This window comes from Lepus europaeus, chromosome 14, assembly GCF_033115175.1.
Source record: "Lepus europaeus isolate LE1 chromosome 14, mLepTim1.pri, whole genome shotgun sequence".
NCBI lineage: Eukaryota > Metazoa > Chordata > Mammalia > Lagomorpha > Leporidae > Lepus > Lepus europaeus.
In genome coordinates this window covers 67,423,833-67,445,121 of record NC_084840.1, presented here as the reverse complement: position 1 = coordinate 67,445,121, position 21,289 = coordinate 67,423,833, and the positions used below count along the sequence as shown (strand labels likewise).

At 52.8% G+C, this 21,289-nt stretch overlaps 1 protein-coding gene across 4 annotated transcripts in view; it reads right to left on the bottom strand.

Annotated features, from left to right (window-relative positions):
• FRMD4A (FERM domain containing 4A) overlaps window positions 1–21,289 on the bottom strand; it is a 342,837-nt gene that overhangs the window by 73,991 nt on the left and 247,557 nt on the right. For all 4 annotated transcript variants that reach the window (XM_062210863.1, XM_062210861.1, XM_062210860.1 and 1 more), the window contains exons 8-11: window positions 20,417–20,500; window positions 13,896–13,961; window positions 13,579–13,636; window positions 11,116–11,202 (exon numbers count right to left, since the gene is read on the bottom strand). In XM_062210863.1, coding sequence (XP_062066847.1) covers window positions 11,116–11,202; window positions 13,579–13,636; window positions 13,896–13,961; window positions 20,417–20,500 — 295 coding nt within the window. The remainder of the gene's footprint in view (window positions 1–11,115; window positions 11,203–13,578; window positions 13,637–13,895; window positions 13,962–20,416; window positions 20,501–21,289) is intronic.

The window sequence follows — 21,289 nt, the reverse complement described above, 5'->3', positions numbered from 1 at the left end:
CCTAGGAAAGCAGTGGAAGATGGCCCAAGCGCTTGGGCCCCTGAACCCATGTGAGAGACCCAGAAGAAGCTCCTGGCTCCTGCCTTCAGATTGGTGCAGCTCTCGCCATTGCAGCCAAATGGGAAGTGAACCAGCGGATGGAAGACCTCTCTCTCTGTCTCTGTGTGTGCAAGTTTCCCTCTGACTTTCAAATAAATAAATAAACCTTTAAAAAAAAAAAAAGAATGCTGCCCTGGTTGGACTATAGACCTGACCCTCCTAAAGGGATAATTTGATTTCTTCCCTCCGGCAGCTCCACAGAGAAGTTGCTCTCTCGTGACAGCTTCTAAGATGCACCCACGGGGCTGCGGAGACGCTTCTGCAGTCTTCTCAAAGACGCATCGGCCTCACTCGGAGGCGCGAGCGCATCCCAGAACAGGCTTCAGCAGGAACACAGCAAGACCCAGGCTGGCACCCCTGGAGGCTTGGCCGACTCAGGACAGGGCTCAGAGTGGCCTCCCCGGGAACCTGTGGGAACCGAGGGCCTCTGGGTTCCCAGATCCAGCGACCAGGACCAAACCTCAATCCTTTCAACAAAGACGTGTTGTTTGCTCTTCCAGGCTATCTCGCCTCTCACGTAAAGCAGAGAAGACACTGTAGCTGCATTTGCTATGTCAAGGGCAATGGGGGCTTTTATCTCACGGAGCAAGAAACTCTTCAAGAAGCAAATGTACTCAAGAGGGAGAAAGTCAGACTACCTCTGTCCGGTGTCTCCATTTCACAGATGGAAAAAGAGAGGTGCAGACGACAGGTTACATGTTATCATGGCTTTTTTTTTTTTTTAATATATTGTACCAAAAGTGAGTTAATGGCCCCAAAATTCTTCTCTGGCCAAGATTTACTTTGAGCCTTTGAATGGATATGGAGCTTACTGGCCTACAAGACACCTTCTTCTTTTATTTCTTTTTTTTTTTTAAAGGGGTAACTGTACTAGAAAGGAATTTGATTTGAACACATACTAAAATATCTTCACAGCAATGGGAAAAATTAAGTAGGATCCCTAGAATGTTCCTGACAAGTGCCTCAGTGGTCCCCAGGCTTTAATAAATCGAGTGTGAGCTTGTGGAGCTGGACTTGTGGTCTTATGTGCAGAAGTCTGAGCCTATGAGAATCAGATGGGGACTCTGGGTGTGTTTCTAACACCTTCGCAGCACTGCTGGTCCAAGGGCCACACTTGGGAGAACCCAGGGCTGCAAAGGACACTGTCCTGTATGGGCCAGACTCTCTTTCTCTTCCCCTCTCACCCTGCCCTAGGTGACGACCCCCTTGTTGGTTGGGGGGGAGGGGTGTCTTCTGGATCTAATCATGGTTGATGTTTGGGGATAAGGCTGGAGGCAATGGCTTGCAGGGTCATTCCAGCTTCAGAGCTTCGTCCCAGGTGGAGTGACACCCTGCTGGGACTGCCTTGTAGCTTCGCTTCGCTCCTCTATCTGCCTGGCCTCCTCTGCCCGTTTATCCCAGGGCAGCCCCAGCAAACTCTGCATGTCCCAATGCATCTCAGACCTTGCTTCTCAGGGACGGTGATAAGCAACACTCCTCTCAGAAGTCGGCACTCAACACCTTCCGCTCGGAGAGCCTACTCCTTACGGCCCCTGCAGCCCCTTACTCCTACCCACTGATCGTTGTCTTCACAGAAGCTGGGACCCTGGCACCGCATAGACACAGACTGAGAGAGGTCATCTATCCTTTGCCTGCCTCCCACACTGGAGAGGGCAGGGGCCTCATCCCTCCTGATCACTACAGTGCCTGCAAAATCAACAGCAAGGCTTGGCATTGGACCACCGGAGCAACACTTACTGTACAAGTGAGCGAATCTAGGATGCTTTCAAGCATTGCCTGTAACTGGTGATGCCTTAAGTCTGCTGAGTGCTTTCTAGTTTTATCTATTTGCTTTCTTTTTTTTAATTATTTTTTTATTTGACAGATAGAGTTAGTGAGAGAGAGAGAGAGACAGAGAGAAAGGTCTTCCTTCCATTGGTTCACCCTCCAAATGGCCTCTATGGCCGGAACTATGCCAATCCGAAGCCAGGAGCCAGGTGCTTCTCCTGGTCTCCCATGCGGGTGCAGGGCCCAAGCATTTGGGCCATCCTCCACTGCCCTCCCGGGCCACAGCAGAGAGCTGGACTGGAAGAGGAGCAACCAGGACTAGAACCCGGCGCCCATATGGGATGCCGGTGCCGCAGGCGGAGGACTAACCAAGTGAGCCATGGCGCCAGCCCCTCTATTTGCTTTCAAAAGCACTCCCTTCTGCTGTGATCACCTTTTTTTTTTTTTTTTTTTTTTTTTTGGGTGGCGGACCAGGATGCTTACTCTCAGTTGTTGGGAGGAGAACCTGGCCTTGGTGAAGAAGCACAGTGACTTGCCAGCCAGGGATCGGCAGCAAAGGGGGGCCGCACAGAAACGCGGGTGTGCCGGCTTCTGGACTTGGGGATGTGGCCTCTGTATCACGGCCAGAGGCAAACTTGTCAGTTCCTCCAGAGACGCACACGGTAAAGTCTGACTCTCCTCCACTGACGCTCGTGGTGGGGGGCTGTTTCACAGGAGAGGATATCCAGCTCAGAAGTGTGAATGTCAAAGGCGCTGTGTGTTCACAGCATCACTGTTCTCACACGGGAGGAGACAGTGGGATTCCTCTTCTCAATGCAACCAAGTCAGCCATCTCAGATACTGGCGGGAGGTCGTGGGCGGACGCTTTCTGAATGGGACTTCAGTTTTCTTGGAATATGGTTGCTTTTTGATCCTTTCTTTCTAGGAGTGTTGTTTTTAAATAGCAGGCTCTAATAACTCCCTGCGCCCTCCACCCCCACTATCCCTCCAGCAGGCCGGCTCCTTAGCTTTGAGGCCAGGACCTGTCACCTGCAGGCACTGAACCCTTCCAGATCCACTCAGCCCTGAACAGAGATCTGAAGAACTGATAAGAGGAGAAAGCGGGAGGCCCTTTGATCCTACGCTGTGAAAGGAGGGAAAGCTGCAAACATTTGCTAAGAACGCTGAATGCATGAAGTGGAGTTTTTCTCCCAGGACTGCATAGGGTGTGGTTTCCAAAGTGAATAAAGATGCCAGAATGATGGAGGCAGCCACCCCGGGCCATCCAAGTTCCCGGGCTCAGCAACCAGAAAATGACTCAAGTGCATCCAAACAGAAGCTGAAAAGTCAGTCAGCGATGCACTTAACAGAGTTCTTATCATGCTGAATAATTCAGCCGGCGATGCCGCCGGGACTCAGCTCATAGTTAATGGAATATTTCCTGTAAATATTATTTTCTCTTCCTGTTGCATCATCTCACACAGTTCAAAAATCTTTACCAATCCGGGGAGGGGACAGTAATGCATCAACTCCCAGAGCCAATGCCCCTGCTTCCAGAACACTCTTAGGAATCCGAGGAAGCCACACTGGCTGCTCGGAGACAGGAGACAGGCCCATTACGCGGGTTCCTTCTCCTAATGTCTCAGAGGGGACCCCCAGAGCTTCTAATTGTGCTTCTAAGTGCACATAAAAGCCCCCCTAATTGCACACCAAATAAATAAGTAAATGCCGTCTGCTGAATATGTAACGAGGACTGGCGTTGCCATCCTTCCCCACTGGGGAGACTTCATTAAATGCGGGCTGGTGAGTGGGCTGCATCTATAAGTGATGATTCACGCAGACCGACCATTCCTTCCAGGGAGGGTTCTGAGTCAGACGCTTCGTCCCACTTGTTCTCTGATGCTAACAGCCTCAGATACGGCCTGCAGCAGAGATCTTGCCCTAATTCTCCCTCCTTCTCTCCCTCTCTCTCTCTCTCTCTCTGCCTCTCTTGTCTCTCTGTATAACTCTGCCTTTCAAATAAATAAATAAATCTTAAAAAAAAAAAAAAAAGAAATACAGGCATTCACTTGAGAATGGCTCAGCTCAGCCTGGCCCTGTGGTGAGCTGAATGTTTAGTGTGAGAAACCTCACCTCCCCACACCTTTGGCACTGGTACTGCGAGGCAGGGGCTGGCTGTCTCAGAGCTGAGAGCTTCTGCACTTCCGTGGGCTTTGATGAAAAAAACACAAGAGAACGAGTCCTCCAAAGAGGGAGCCGGGTCTGAGACAGGTGTTGTCTAGCCATACGTAGTAGCTCCGCTCCATGGGATCCTGTACTTTGAGAGGTAACAAACAATGCCTTTTCAGTATGTATCATTTAATTTTCATTAAATCAAAGAGGAGAAACGTTTGTTATCAGCACTACAGCCTGAATCCCATGGCACAGCCAATCAGAGGCGTGTCACTGTTGACAGCCCCTTTTTCTTGCTTTGTTGCTGATAGCGCAGCTCTCCTTACTTGAGCATAAACGCAAACTAAGACGAAGCTGGAGATCTGCTGCAAGCGCCCAAATGCCAACCTGCCACCGTTTGATGATCTCCCGAAGCCAGCAGGACCTAACTTGTGAAAGCCAGAGCCTCTCACTTGAGCAGCGCTTATTTCTACATGCAAACCGATGCACATGCTGGAGTGGCATTTGGGAACTAGGCTGAAATAATCTATATAGTTGCAAGACAGACAGACGTGTATGTTTTATTGGCTCTTGTGCTACACTACTGCATTTACAGCTTCCCACAAACACTTCCAAACTGTCACCATTAGAAACAGGAGGGGAGAGCTACAGTGACAGTGAAGTTCCTACACTGTGCTTGAGTGTGAATGTGAGCTCAGCTGTGTAGAGATAAAGAAAGAGGAAAGTCAGGCCGGCGCCATGGCACACTAGGTTAATCCTCCACCTGCGATGCTGGCATCTCATATGAGCGTTGGTTCTAGTCCCGGCTCCTCCTCCTCCAATCCAGCTCTCTGCTGATGGCCTGGGAAAGCAGCAGAGGATGGTCCAAGTCTTTAGGCCCCTGCACCCACGTGGAGTCCAGGAAGAAGCTCCCGGTTCCTGGCTTCGGATCAGCACAGCTCAGGCCATTGCGGCCATTTGGGGAGTGAAATCAGCGGATGGAAGACCTTTCTGTCGCTCCCTCTCACTGTCTGTAACTCTCTCTCTCTCAAATAAATAAATAAAAACAATAAGAAAAGAAAGAGGAAAGTCATCGCTGGGAGAAGGATGGCAGTAGAAGGATCGACTGAGAGTTTGTGGGCAGATATATAGGAGCTTTGACGAAATTCGCAGATTCTATTTGGGCTTCTGCCTGATCTCATTAATTCTTCACTTTAATTATCTATTTAAGAGGAAGGGAGATATTCCCATCCACTGCTGGTTCACGTCCCAGATGCCCACAACAGCCAGGGCCAAAGCCAGGAGAGAGGAACTCAATCCAGGTCTCACATGGGTGGTAGGAACCCACTCACTTGAGCCACCACCACTGCCTCCCATGCTTTGACTTGGCAGGAAGCTAGAGTCAGGAGTCAGGGTTGGACATCCAACCCAAGTACCTTGCTGTGTGATGAGGTGTTTTAACTAGTTGGTTCAATACCCATTCTCCTTATCTTTTTCTTTTTTTAAATTTTTTTTCTTTTTCGACAGGCAGAGTGGACAGTGAGAGAGAGAGACAGAGAGAAAGGTCTTCCTTTGCTGTTGGTTCACCCTCCAATGGCTGCCACGGTAGGCGCGCTGCGGCCGGCGCACCGCGCTGATCCGATGGCAGGAGCCAGGTGCTTCTCCTGGTCTCCCATGGGGTGCAGGGCCCAAGCACTTGGGCCATCCTCCACTGCACTCCCAGGCCATAGCAGAGAGCTGGCCTGGAAGAGGGGCAACCGGGATAGAATCCGGCGCCCCAACCGGGACTAGAACCCGGTGTGCTGGCGCCGCAAGGTGGAGGATTAGCCTGTTGAGCCATGGCGCTGGCTTCTCCTTATCTTTTACAAAGAACTCCCATATGCAAGCAAGGATCAGTGTTCCGGGAGAATGTGCATATATTACAGATTTCAATTTTTTAAAAGTCCTATTTTTTTCTAGGGCATTTTGAGGGCTATTCTGCACATGTTGTACCAAAATAGGATCGGAGTTGACCTTCAGAAGTTTAGCATCTCTGAACTCTTCGGAACATGCACAAAAGCCAAAAGTCAGGCTGTGGGCTGTCCCCACATGTCTAGCTATTTCCAACACATGTGTCCCAAGGCAAAAAAAAAAAAAGCCGCTCTTTTAAAAACACAAATCTCAGCAGCTTCAAGGCTGTGCTTCAAGGCCTGCTGGTTTAGAAGGCTGAGGGAGCAGACACTGGGGGCACGTGTCTGCCCTCTGCTCCACCTGTGAGGTACCCTGAGTTTTACTCCATGTCCCCCAGAGCCACCAAGCTTCAGAGGGAAAGTGAGGCGACCTAGGGGAGACTGAGACTAGAATGGACAACTGCATGCCAATTGGAAACTGTCCTGTCCATTTCTGGGCAGCCATCAGCTACCCACCCTTGGTGGGCCCCGTGGAAACGCTTGGTGGACTCTCTCAGGTGCCACTTGAGCTCCCAGGTTGTGCTAATACTGGGTCGCTGCTGCTTTTAGCGCTGTGCCTACGAGAGCAGGCTTCTGGGCTCCTTGCAGGGAAGGGAGGAGGCTCAGCCCTGCCACTGCCTCTACTTGAACCTTGGCTCTGATCACTGTGGTGCCGTGCGATAGAGCCGCAAAAACTGGGTCAGAATCAGGGAGCGCCGCTGCCCGCTGCAGGGCTGCACATGCGGCTGCTGCCACCGCACAGGCCTCCAGGTGCACAGAACTGGGTGCCGCTATTTCCTGAGCATCCCTGGAGGCTCAAGGCGGGCGGGCAGCTGTGCCTGGCCCTGGTGCCAGGAGGGAGTGGCGCCACCTGGAGGGCACCCCTTCCGTGTGGCTCACCCAGCCTCCAATTCTGTGCTTGGCGACTCCCCAGCTCCGGGTGTGCCGCTGCTAGCTACACCTGCTGAGCCCAGCTGACTATGGTGAGTCTGAAATTGCAAAGGAACCACAGATGGCTGTGGATAGGCCTCTAGCTGCAAGCCAGAACCACTGACAAGCTCTACACCTGCTCAGCGGCTATGTCAAACCCAGGGTGAGCAAGCTTGAGGAGGCTGGGGCATCCAGTCATGCCGGTCCCTGTACATTTCTGATGCATGGCAGAGGTAAAGAACCACTGGCCCAGAGGCACTGAAGATGGACCCTGAGCACCCTGCCCACGAATCTGTGTTGCCATGCATCCCCACCCTGTTAGACTCGGGGCAGCGCAGCCAGGCTGTGCTCTGGTCAGATGCCCAGGGACTCTCACGCGACAAATACGGCCGCCTCATCAGAGTGGCCACGTTGGGTGTGGGAGGAAGCAGGCACGATGCTGTGTAGCTGGGAGTGCCAGGACTCTGCTTCAGCTGAGTCTTTGGTGTTGCCTTCAAGGCCCAGGCCGCGTCTCAGCAGAAATGAGTGTCCCTTTGCAGCTAATACAGCTGTGGCTTTCCTGCCAGTCGTGGCTTACCATGGCCTGGGCTTTTTTTTTTTTTTTTTTTGACAGGCAGACTGGACAGTGAGAGAGAGAGACAGAGAGAAAGGTCTTCCTTTACCGTTGGTTCACTCTCCAGTGGCTGCTGTGGCCGGCGCACTGCGCTGATCCGAAGGCAGGAGCCAGGTGCTTCTCCTGGTCTCCCATGGGGTGCAGGGCCCAAGCACTTGGGCCATCCTCCACTGCCTTTCCGGGCCACAACAGAGAGCTGGACTGGAAGAGGGGCAACCGGGACAGAATCCGGTGCCCTGACCGGGACTAGAACCTGGTGTGCCGGCGCCGCAGGCAGAGGATTAGCCTATTGAGCCGCAGCGCCAGCCGACTGGGCTTTGTTTTAAATTCAGGGTGCACATGCATTTCTTAAAGAGAGCCCTTCCCACCCACCCGTCACACCCCCGTTGTGTAAATTTTAGGGGCAAAGCCACTTGGAGCCTGCCCCTGTGTCTCCCAGTGACGGTCATGACAGGGAACTGAAATTTGCACTCATAGCTGCTGGTGCCTTTCCTGGGGTGTCCCCTGACTCTCCTTTGCCCTTTCCTGTTCCGTCTCCGGTTCCACAACTCTGGAAATTCATAACCTCGAGCTCTGACCCGATCCCCAGTTGCCTACTTGCCGCAGCTACCTGGATACCCCATCAAGCCTCCCACCCTGCACGCCCTGCAGCGCACCCAGCTGGCCCGCCCCGACTTCCCCTTCTCTCAGATCCCACGCCCCGGCTGCGGGAGAAGACTGGGTGCCTCCTCTTTCCCTCCTGCCTCCCTCCCCCCCCACACAGCTGATCCATCACGCGTGCCCTCTCCAGCCCTGTCACCAACACCCACCTGCCAGGCTGCCGACACCACTGTAATAACGCCCCGGTTTCCAAGTCTTGTCCTGTGTATCCCCAACCCCGATCCACTCTCCACACAGGTGCCAGACGGCTGCTTCTCTAACAATGCCAATCCGATACTCCTCTGCCCCAGCCAGCCTGCGGCGCCCACTGCCTACAGAGGGTGACAACTCTCTCAGCAAGCTTCCAGTCTCCCTCGGGTGCCGCTAGCTACGGGCCACCCAGCCCCTTCTCCAACTGCTCTGCTCTCACCCTGGGTTCCAGCCCTAAGTGGTGCCGTGTGCTTCCCCATACACGTGCCGCCCCACCACTGTGCTTTTACGTGTGCCGGTCTCTCTCCTGTGGGCCTCCGACCTCGTTCACACCTATTTGCAAACCTAAGACTCCACTCACTCTTCCCCTGCAAACTCTTCCCTTTGCCTGGCTGATGACTCTCTCCTTTGATTGAGCACCAGCCCTCACAAGGCCCCGATAAGAGCACTTAGCAACTGCCTCAGTGACCACACACGCTCCCTGACCTCCTGGGCAGGTCTGGAGGACGTGATGTGTGTCTTACTTATCGCTATGCCCAGAGGCACGCGTGGCACCTAGCAGCCATGGAATAACCACTTTTTAATTGGACGAATGAATGAATGAATGAGTGAAGGTTCTAAGGGTTTGCCTGTCCTTCAATTACTAACAGGTTTGCAAATTCCAATCTCTGTCTCAAAAGCCAATAAGCATATGTTATTTTAAATAATAGCTCAGTTGCAGTTAGTGCTTATGCCGTGGGAAAAAATATTTTGATCTTTTAACATTTTCTTTTTTTTTTATTTTTGACAGGCAGAGTGGACAGTGAGAGAGAGAGACAGAGAGAAAGGTCTTCCTTTGCCGTTGGTTCACCCTCCAATGGCCGCCGTGGTAGCGCGCTGCGGCCGGCGCACCACGCTGATCTGATGGCAGGAGCCAGGTGCTTCTCCTGGTCTCCCATGGGGTGCAGGGCCCAAGGACTTGGGCCATCCTCCATTGCACTCCCTGGCCACAGCAGAGAGCTGGCCTGGAAGAGGGGCAACCGGGACAGGATCGGTGCCCCGACCGGGACTAGAACCCGGTGTGCCGGCGCCGCTAGGCGGAGGATTAGCCTATTGAGCCGCGGCGCCGGCCGATCTTTTAACATTTTCAATCACAGACCTGAAAAAGCTCCACCAATTACTCTAAATTCTCCTACTCAATGGCTGATTATTCCCACCTTTGGCTTCTTACTTTTCCTTATCTTGAAGCCTTTTTTTTTTCAAGTCTTGCAAGAACAATTACAATTTATCCAGCCTTTGCTATGTGTCCTGGGTTGTGTTTTACACGTATCAAGTGGCATCTCATCACTTTTTCAATCTTCTTTAGAACCCCGATTAGAGACAATGAAGGCAGCTTAACACAGTCAGACCTCAAACGGAACAAGTAAATACTGGTTAGCACATTTTTTTCAAAAAGCTGAGAGAGAGGGAGAGAGAGATTTCAATCGCTGGGTTTTAATGAGCTCCACTGTAGATCGCAATGATCCAGCCTGGCCTTGATCCTCCCCCTAAGTTGGCAAAAGAGCTGAAGGCAAGTATTTTGCAAAAACTGGGATTCTTTCAAAGGCTCTGGGTGCACTGTTGGCTTTTGCAAGCAGAAAAAACAAGTTGGGCAGGGTGAAAAGAGGGGAGAGTCGAGATACAAAAAAGGTGGCAGCGAAGAAAGAACTTGGGAAGAAAAAGGCACGGAAACTTGGAAAGGACACGTGGGAAAGGGGCCTGAGAGAAACAAGTAGATAAAGCGAGGAAGTGGCCTAGAACAGCGACCGAGGCCAAGGAAGATGGGAGAAAGAACGGCGGGTCCGGCTCGTTTCTCGCAGCAGGTGACTGGAAGCAATAAGCCCAGGAGAGGCCACGAAACACAGCCCCGCCTCCCTCCCCATCAACAACCAGGTACTGCCTTCGACTTTCCCTCAAGATCGTTTCTTGGAACTTCACCAATTTCCTGATCAGTGCACTGAAAATTCTCCCTAACGCAGGGCCACTGGCCGTTATCACTTTATGGAAGAGGTTGGCGAAGGGCAGATAGACTGGGATAAGCTCAGATGGGCAGTGTGGGTTTCAACCCTACTTGTGGATGAAGCAGCTTGGAAAGTGAGCTGGAAAGACAAGTGCGGCTTTTGGTAGATTTTTAATACATCTTTCAAGGGTTGTCCTGCACGTCACCTCCCTGGTTCAGCTCTGCAAAGAATCGTAGTGACACCGCTCCTCTCCAAGGTATTTTTCTCTCCCAGTATAAATTTTCAGCTTGTTTTGGTCTGAACGGTGTGCGTAAATAGAAAATTCCAGCCCTCTGCCCCCTTCTAACATCCTGTTTGGTGTTGCCTGAAACTCTATTTCCAAAGTGGCTGGATTTCCAGGAACTCCTCTCATTCTTTATTTTTTACTTCCCTTTGCCCACCTCCTTCCACCTCTCCGAGACCTCAGATTGGCCTCAGGATGCAAGGAAGAGGCACCTTGCTCCCCCAAAGGCACACAGGCCCCCTCCAAGGAGCCAGTCCCCGGAAGCCATTTCCCATCAGCTCCGGCAAGAACGGAACCAGGTATCTTACCTTAACTAATTCTAACAGCTGAAGTTTCCTTAGAGACAGGGGGAAAAATATTTATCCAGGGAACTCAGAAGGGATTACTGTGGAGTAATTTGTATACACTAAAATGAGCAGGGACCCAGCTTGCCCCAGGGCTGCGTGCACTGGCTGGCATTGTTACTCATTTCTGTGCCTGCTTCTCTCTCTCTCTCAGCCCGGGAGCCATTAACTCCACAAAGGAGACCGCCCTTACCTTCCTTGGCTTCACTTTGTCGTGGTAGTCATACTGGAAGATTCCTTTGTAGCTCAGTCCCAGCCACCATGGTATCCCCTGTTTGTCCTAGGATAGCAAAAGGAGAGAGGGTAAACAGGGGGCTACAGAGATGTCCCGGCTTAGCTGACATGAGCGCACGAAGCTTCCTTGGAGGGCACGGAGCCCACCTGTCTTTTTTTTTTTTTTTTTTAATAATTTATTTGAAAGAGTAACCGAGAGAGAGAGAAAGAGAGACAGAGAAAGATCTTCCATCTACTGGATCACTCCCCGCACGGCTGCCATGACCAGGACTGGGCCAGGCTGAAGTTAGGAACCAGGAACTCCACCTGTGTCTCCCACCTGCGTGGCAGGAGCACAAACACTTGGGTCATCTTCTGCTGCTTTTGCAGGCCCACTGGCAGGGAGCTGGATTGAAAACGGAGCAGCTGGGAGCTGGCAGTCTAGTACAGGATGCCAGCGTCGCGGGGGGCAGCTGAATCCAATGGGCTACAGTGTTGGCCCCAGCCATCTGCTTTGTACCTTCACAGATGTGCCCATCATCCAATGGTGCTTGGTGGCACACAGAGACTGTGCCCTGGGTTCGGGGCTCGGCTCTGATCCTAACCAGCGCTCGGCCACGGTCCCCTGTGCCTTTATAAATAAGGAGCGAATGCCTGGTTTTGTTTTGTTTTCTTATAAGACTTCAGGTTTTCCAGGCTGGCCTCCTACTCACTTACCACACTGAGATGGTGAACGTTCTAATAAATTGAACCACTGATGAAAACTGTCATCGGCTGTCAGCCGGGGGGACCCTGGAGGCTATGCAAGGTGCCTCCTTCTCAATTTAAAGACAAAAAAGTCCAAGCAGACACAGCCCAGCTTGACTCAGGACCCTCCCAGCCCAAGGAGCCAAGGGCAGAGGGGCAGGAAGGGGGTCACTCAGGCCTCCTTCTCACCAGGATTTTGGGTCTGTGCTCTTGGACAAGACAGCACAAGAGAAGCTGCACCGTCCTTGGGCCTGAGTCAGAAACACCAAGCCCTCTGTCTACGCCTTTAACACAGACTTGCTGTCAGGGTGGTAAATTATGGCTCCCAGATGCTGGGACCTCGTGGAGACCCCATCCAGCAGCCTTTCCCTAGCTTCATCCTCATTGCCACTCATGTCAATAACCTGATACACCCCCACCGTGGGCGTTCTGGGAAGTCAAAACCAGCATGAGGGTTTTCAAATATTTGTGGGATATGAGCTATTTCAAAGTAAGCTGGGGCTGGGCCAGGCCAAAGCCTGGGACACAATACAGGTCTCCCATGCAGGTAACAGATCCTCCCACCAAAAACCAAAAACAAACAAACAGAAAAGTAGATGCTGCCTTCCAAGTGCATCAGCAGGGAGTTGGACTGGAAGTGGAGTAGCCAGGCCTGGGACCAGCTCTCCCATGTGGGATGTGGGCATACCAAGCCGAGGCTTAACCCACTGCACTAAAATGCCTGCCCCACAGTGCACACTTTAGTCTAAAGGAATTAAAAATATAGTTGGGTGGAAACATGGACAAAGACAAGCAGAGGAGCAAGAAAACTTCATGTTGACTGATGGAAGTGTCTTAAGTTTAGATTCTCTGCTCTTTTTGATTAGACTTTGGGCAATAATTTAGTTCAAGGAGAAGAAAGGAACTTCTCCTCCTCCTGCGTTCACTGGGGACACCTTATCTTCCAAGGCAAGATCCTGTAATGGTACCAAAATGCAGTCTGGAGAAGTTAACAGGTGTGAGTGTTCCGGAGCACAGTGGGGTGACTACAGTTCACAAGGGCGTATCGCAGCCTGTATAGACAATTGGAAGACAGGAGCTGGCGGGCTCCACACACAGAGGAAAGAAAAGGAAATGGAAAGGCTGACTGCTGGGTATGATTGATTTATGATTGGTTTAAGTATTGTGCTACATCCCACAAAGATGTACAAATTAAAAAAATGAATTAAAAAAAAAAAAGAAAAAGAAACCAAAGGCAAGATCCTAGCCTGAGACATTACATAAAAAATTAGGGATGCCTTAGAATGGGGTCAGTGTCACACTGGACTTGCTAACACAATGGAGTTTTTGAAATCTATGCATACATGCAGGGTTGTTCAAAAAGTTCATGGAAAACATATATTATGGAAAAAAAATGCATGGGTTCCCAAATATTTTTGCCCCCCAAATAAATGGGTCTTTTAATTCAATTTTCCACGAACTGCTCGAAGTACCCCTATGTGTACTGGAGGATACTTGTATTGCCTCTTAGGACCCTAGGGGTAAAACCCCACTGCCCCATCCCCTCCAGCACACAATCTTCCTGACCAAGCCCTACCACCTCCCCTCAACTGCAGCCAAGCCAAACTCCCAGTAAGACGGCTGGAAGCAAGCGTGAGCCGTCTTCCTGTGTCTGCTTAGCGCAGGGCTGGTGACTTGCCCAGGACACGGGACTTACCTTCACTGCGTAATAGTGCACCCCGTAGGTTGGCAGAGACTCCACGATGCTCATGTAGCTGCAGAGACAACGGAAGACAGACACACACACACACAGAGGCTGGTCATTCAGCAGAATCGGCATCGCGCGCGTGGCCTGTGGTGTGGGTGGTGGGGTTCTCGGAGTGATCAGTTAACTTGATGATCAAAGTGGAAGATCCCCCCTCCGCACCCCCGAGACGGTTTTCTGGATGGAACAGAACCGTCTTGGTGTGTGCTTTGCCTACAGAAGGACAGGCAGTCCTCGGGAGGGCCAGGAGGGCCGGGAGGACCACTTACTTGACAATTGCTTGGCCTCTCGTCTGCCCGTTCAGCTTCTTGTAGTGCTCGATGACTCTGTCTTCGCTAGAATCAGAGAAGGATGCTGTTAGCAGAGTCCCCAAGTCCACGGCTGAAGAACAAGATGCTTCTGAGGCTGAGCGGCCTCACAGCGGGCTCCAGGCAGTCAAGGGCCACTGCCTAACGTGACATTTCCAAACTCAGCCGGAGCAGAATCCCATTAGCTAGATATTGACTGAAGCGAAAACCCCAAAGTCTGTTTTCCCCACAGAGGGCCTGCATCCTCCTCATCTGGGGAAGAAGGTGAGCGGCCAGGCTCGGGGGCCAGCTGCTTACAGAAACAACGAGAAAGAAACGGATCCGTGGTGGTGGGGGTGGTCGGGGGGGATCCTGAGTGACACAATGGTTAGATTCCCTCTGTCTCCCTCCTCACTCTCCCTGTCCCCCCACGGGGAGGGGAGGGCAGGCGGTGACCTCACTGAGAGCTCAGAGCCTACCCATTCTGAGCGAGTAGTCAGGGACTGGGGATGGAAAGTGCTGGAATCCGGGTCTGGTTAATATAAACCGGAGATCACAGAAGTCCCTGTGGGGAAGTAAGCACAACCAGCTACCAGAATCAGATGGCAAAATCCGAGTTCTCAAGCAACGAGAGCTCAGCGGGCTCCATGGTGGCAGTGGCCGGCCAAACCATCCCAGGGCAGGGCAGAGGGCAGCCTGGGCTGTGGCACAGCCATCTGGGAGAAGAGACTCCGGCTGCTCCCACCCACTGCTGCCTTGGGAACTGCACGGCAACCTTGGGAATCACGGGGGACGTGGCTGCAGGTAGCAAGCGGTCTCACGCCCCACCTGCCACGGAGCCTCTGTGACCGGAGCCACATGGCCCTAGACACTGATTTCTCGCTGTCTGCCTCTCACTTCCTCAAGAGACCCTTCCTGCCCTCCGTGAAGGCTCCACATGGGGAAGAAACGTTAGCCATCTGCCCTGAAGACCTCACAAGTTGAACTCTATGAGCTGTCACTGATTCATGATCCCAGAAAGGAAGGCCTTGGCTCTTCCGTTCTCTGGTTTTGTTTCAGCCCGGCTGTCTGTCCCTGAGGGGTAAACATGTCCCACTTGCTCACCGTCTAGGCCTTGTAGGTGGTTTACTTCTCTTTCCATTACCATCTTAACCTTTAACTAATATTGTTTGATCTCAACATTCTGCACTCTGGTGCATGTAAGACAGCCAGAGCTTTTCACAGGGGCTCCATAATACTCAGAATGGGAACAGGTGAGCCAGGACAGTCCCTTCCGTGGGGCCTGGGGACAGGTGAGCCAGGACAGTCCCTTCCGTGGGGCCTGGGGACAGGTGAGCCAGGACAGCCCCTTCCGTGGGGCCCGGGGACAGGTGAGCCAGGACAGTCCCTTCCGTGGGGCCCGAGGACAGGAGAGCCAGGACAGTCCCTTCCGTGGGGCCCGAGGACAGGAGAGCCAGGACAGTCCCTTCTGTGGGGGCTGGGGACAGGTGAGCCAGGACAGTCCCTTCCGTGGGGCCCGAGGACAGGAGAGCCAGGACAGTCCCTTCCGTGGGGCCCGAGGACAGGAGAGCCAGGACAGTCCCTTCCGTGGGGCCTGGGGACAGGTGAACTGGCTCAGTCACTTCCGTGGGGTCTGGGGCAGGAAGGGGTGCCCAGATGTATTTCTCCTGGGCTCCTGCATGCTGTGCAGGTCCACTTTACATGCCCCGAAGTCCTTCCCGGGCAGCATCCTCTATAGGCACACAGCACAGCCTCACTCGAAGCCTGCGAGTTGTGCCAGGAAGTGTTGAGATCAGTCTTCAGCCACCTCCCTACACAGCCCCTCCACCAACAGCCTTGGGAATGTTGCGAGGTCAACTCCTGGAGCCAGGGTCAAGCAACTCAGTGTAGACAGGATCCTATTTCTTTTGTAGCTCAGGGAGGAGAGTTGAAAATCAATACATGCTACAGCCATAAACACAAGCAAGGCTCCAGGAAAGCAAGAGGAAAATGCGGTCCAAAGTGCTTTCCAACGACACGGGCTGACCACGGGATCTCAGTGAGCCTGGCAGCTGCAGAAGTCTCTACCCGCCTCCACCTCCTCCTGCTGTCTGGCAGCCCTGGGGGAGCCACAGTAGCCACCTCCTCCCTTCCTCCCATTTGACACCTTTCATGCCAACAGAGAGCCCATTCTGCCCCCGCCGCCCTCATCCTCTGCAACTCCCAGCACGCCGGCTGTAGCGGCCATTTGGGGAGTGAACCAACGGAAAAAGGAAGACCTTTCTGTCTGTCTCTCTCTCTCTCACTGTCTAACTCTGCCTGTCCAAAAAAAAAAAAAAAAAAACAACTGACCAGGACTCCAAAGCACTGTTAGGCAGACCCAGTGCTACAGTGCAGGAAAAAGGCCCTTGACCAATCCCAGCTGCCACAGGCTTGGCCACGTCACGAAGTCAAATCACCTGTGTGCAGATGAGGGTGCATGGGAAATGCATGGGGATGGAAGGAATGGTGCCGGGGCGGGGGGGGGGGGGGTATCATGGAAGCTCCCGGCCTGCGGGGGTCAGTGGCTTCATGTCCCTGTAGCAAGGGCAGGGGTGGGCTGGCGTGGTCTAGCATTCACAAGCTAGGCCCGCAAGGGAGAATTCAGGTCCCAGCTCAGACGCCACCTTGTCCCATGACGCTGGGCACATAACTAACTTCCTGCAGAGAGGCCTTCTCAACAGGCCATCAGATGTGAGAACCCCATGCTTGCTAAGCGCTTGGGGGATATCACACTCTGAAGTTGCCGGTGTGGTTGACCCCAGGTTACAGGTGGAGAAATGGAGGCAGCTCACAGCTCAGAAACTAGGCTGTACTGCCTTCCCTGAGGTGTGGACAGGCCCCTCCCCATGGCTTTGGCCTGGGGGTTGCCTATTACGTCCATGAATGCCAAGGGGTAGCAGGAGCGCCACAGAGCGCAGTGAAAATGTAGCGTTAGCCCAGGGATGATGAGGGCAACACGATTCTGTGAGCAACTTGACTCAGCTTGGGATGAAGGAGGCAAAATGGCGTCCTCCACCAGGTGCGGGGTCAGGAGGATGACTGGTGATGCTGAGATCAAGAGGAAAACCCAAACAAGCCCAGCCTACCAGCTCTAGCTCTATCACTCTGCTCTGTCTATATGGAGCATGAATAGCATGTATTGCTCTTGTTAGGTCTTTCTTTTAATTTATTTTCAAAGATTCATTTATTTATTTGAAAGTCAGAGTTCACAGAGAGAGAAGGAGAGGCAGAGAGAGAGAGAGAGAGAGAGAGAGAGAGGTCATCCATCCACTGGTTCACTCCCCAATTGGCTGCAATGGCCGGAGCTGCACCAATATGAAGCCAGGAGCCAGGAGCTTTCTCCAGGTCTCTCACGTGGGTGCAGAGACCCAAGGACTTGGGATGTTTTTTGTTGTTGTTGTTTTGTTTTGTTTTGTTTTTCCCACAGAGAGAAGAGAGGCAGAGAGAGAGAGAGAGAGAGAGAGGTCTTCCATCCGCTGGTTCACTCCCCAATTGGCCACAACGGCTGGAGCTGTGCCAATACGAAGCCAGGAGTCAGGAGCTTCCTCCGGGTCTCCCATGCAGGTGCAGGGGCCCAAGGACTTGGACCATCTTCCACTTCCCTCCCAGGCCATAGCAGAGAGCTGGATTGGAAGTGGAGCAGCAGGGTCTCAAACCGGCGTCCATGTGGGATTCCGGTACTGCAGGTGGCGGCTTTACTCGCTACACCACAGCACTGGTCCTGTTAGATCTTTATAGATTAAAATACGCCGGTGCCGTGGCTTAACAGGCTAATCCTCCGCCTTGTGGCGCCAGCACACCGGGTTCTAGTCCTGGTTGGGGCACCGGATTCTATCCCGGTTGCCCCTCTTCCAGGCCAGCTCTCTGCTATGGCCCAGGAAGGCAGTGGAGGATGGCCCAAGTGCTTGGGCCCTGCACCCGCACTGGAGACCAGGAGAAGCACCTGGCTCCTGGCTTCAGATCAGCATGATGCGCCGGCCGCAGCGGCCATTGGAGGGTGAACCAATGGCAAAAGGAAGACCTTTCTCTCTGTCTCTCTCTCTCTCACTATCCACTCTGCCTGTCAAAAAAAAAAAAAAAAAAAAAAAGATTAAAATACTACAGCCAGTCACAACTAGGCAACCATGATGCAATGACGTGAAAAGGCTTATGCTCTCTCGCTCGCTCTCTCTCTAAGCAATGTATCAACAGGATGGTCCATGCTACTCATCTGCTTATACGTAAGTGGGGCTGCGATGCCGAAGACATCTGGCTTCACCTGTCCTGTCACTCTCTCAGAGCATTTAGACCATGGCCTGGGTACTCACAGGTCTGAACGAGGCCCGAGGGAAGGGCTGGCCTGGTTATAAAGGTAATGGGGGCAGGGGCAGGTGTTGGTTAAGACGCTGCTCGGGACATCTGCATCCCACATCACAGTGCTTGTGTTTGGGTTCTGACCCCTCCCGATCCAGTTTCCTGCACACTCCGGGGGACAGCACGCGATGGCTCAAGTGTGTAGGTCCCTGCCACCCAAATGAGAGACCTGCGATTGAGTTCCTGGCTCCTGGATTTGGTCTGGCCCAGCTCTTGGCTGTTGGAGACATCTGGGGAGTGAACCAGTGGAGGAGAGGCCTCTGTTGTTCTCTCTGTCTCTGCCTTTCAAGTAAGTTCAATAAATAAAGACTTAAAGACAAGACATGTTCTGGCATTTAGACAGGTGTATGTGTGGATGCAGGTGAAGACATTCTTATGGAGCATAATACGTGATGGGGCCAGCGCTGTGGTATAGGGGGTAAGCTGCTATTTGCAGTGCCGGCATCCCATATGGGCACCAGTTTGAGTCTGGCTGCTCCACTTCCAATCCAGCTCTCTGCTATGGCCTGGGCAAGCAGTGGCAGATGGCCCAAGTCCCTGGGCCCCTGCAGCCACATGGGAGACCCAGAAGAAGCTCCTGGCTCCTGGCTTCAGATCGGTGCAGCTCCGGCAGTTGTGGCCAACTGAGGAGTGAACCAGCAAATGGAAGACCTCTCTCCTCTCTCTGTGTAATTCTAGCTTTCAAATAAAATAAATAAATCTTTAAAAAAAATGTGAGCACAGAACAGATGGTGGGGACAGTCGTAGAAAATAGCAGACAGAGAGGAGAGAGAGAGGAATTCCTAAGTGAAATGTGTACAGGGCGCCCCAATGTTGAAGACTGAATGAATGCTGAGATGACCGAGGGATGGATTAGGCCAAAGGCCTCTCTGACTCCAGACAACACACTGGTATAACAATCTAGAACAGCAACTGCAGCCCTCCAAATAGGAACGCTGGTCTCTCCTGGTACCTTCTTCTATTCCTTCCTCCATCACCAATGCTATCCCGAACAGGAACAGCTGGGGGACACAGAAGGTAAGGCCCAGGGAGCTTAGGGACTCGGTGAGGAGGAGGAGTACCAGGGTTGCATGAGCAAGGAAAGGGGCAGGTGAGCTGCTGGTGTCCTTGAGTGCAGACAGCCAAGACTGGACGCTCGGAAGCGGATGCAGGCGAAATCGCTGCAGGTTGGACGGATTTTGCTCTTAGAGGTCAGACTACGATGGCAGGAAGGCATTACCTGTCCACATCTATGCTACCAGAGGAAGAGCAGCAACACAGCAGCTCAGAGAGGTGAACTTAACGACGCCAGCTCACAGCCCCGGGACTCAGGTCCAGCTTCCTTGGGGGGCTGAGGTCTCTCAGGGAGGAATGATTTGTGAAGCAGAGTCTAGCCCTGCTAACGGCTTCTGCAGTCAGACACGTGCCATCTGAGCCAAAGCCCTCGCTTCAAGCTACCTGAGTGACCACACAACCAGTCCACTGTCCAGAAAAGTGTCCAGACGAGATGAAAGGTGGCGTGTACAGGACTACCTGGGGGAGTCACGCGTCATATTTCTCAGCAGAGATTTGCTTTGCATTTCCTGCTTTGGGCTGTTCTTACACTGGGGTCTGTTTCGGAGTCCGGAAGGAGCATCCAGGAAGCGAGGCTGTCCCTGGGAGAGGGCAATGATCCAGCAAGATTGCATCGCTCTCCCCAGGAAGGCAGCCCTGCTCACTTGTGACACAAACCGCAATTTGGGAACCCTTCAAATGCCGGAAGCCTTTCCGAATCCGTTACTTAGGGCCCGGACACGTGAACTGTGGCATAATGACGGCTGCGTCAGGAGACGGCACCCACTGAGGGCAAAGGAAAGGATCAGCCTCTCTCTTCGGCAAAGCGGAAACCCTGCAGTTCTCCCATGTCTTGGAACCCCTCAGGGCCCATCACCCAATGACAGGGGTTCCAAAATGCAACTCGACCAGCACATGAAAGGAGGTAAAACCATCCCAAGTGAAACCTGAGAAGATTTGAAAGAACAAAAAGAAAAGGAGCGGTCCCACATGCAACATGTCATTTAAATAAATCCAGTCCCAAGTCAGGGTACAACCGAGCGCCCAGGCGGCCCCGTGGCAGCTGCTGGGCCCCATGCAGCCCATGGGGGTCTTACCAGTAGGCCAGGGAAGGGTGCTCCTTCAGCGCTTGGGTGGGAAGGGCTGGCAGCTTCTTCAAGTCATTCCGTACGACTTCATTGCTGCAGAGAGAGCCAAGAAACACACTCAGCCTCCGAGAGACGAAGCCCACAGTTAGAATCTAAGGACCTGACTCGGCCGCCCTGTCTGGGAGACCCCGCATCTGGTCCCTTTTAATGGAAAGCCGTGGGAGGAAGCAGACAGGGGGGGCCACTTTCTTTTTATTTATTTACTTAATATAGACGAGAAAGAACCTATGACTCAGCCAGCGTCCTCTCCCAGTCCTGACCCCCTGCAAGGGCTCACAGATGGCCAGGGTGCCTCCAAGCCCTGCCCTCAGCGAGGGGGTGGACTGCAGGCCCCCGAGCAGCCCCCTCCACAGGGATCGGGCAGGAGAAGGGTCCCCTGGGACCTGTCGTTAGGTTCATGGGACTCCCAAGATGGGTGACGTCACTGCTTTCTCCGCAAGTGCCGCCTCATGGACGGTGCTAGATTTTTTGTTTTTTGCCTGGAAGGGCCACCCGCTGGAAACTGTCGGCTACAGTGCAATTAAATAAACAACTTTTGCTTGTGACAAGGCCCAGAAAGTGCTTTGAAAGTGTGAAGTGGATTTACTGGGGCAGCTGGGAGCTTTCAGGCCATCTGGTCCTGGAAGCAGAAATGCTTTTTTTTTTTTTTTCCTGTAGCCCCACATGCTCTGGGGTGATCGCCCCCAGTGTAACCCCTTCAGCCACTCGATTGCTCTCTAGCTGCTCAGCAGACACAACATCTCACCTGGGCCTGGCTGGTTGTGGTATCTGTACCCACTCACGACCTCCTACACCAACAGCAGCACCCACTCCAGGAGGGTT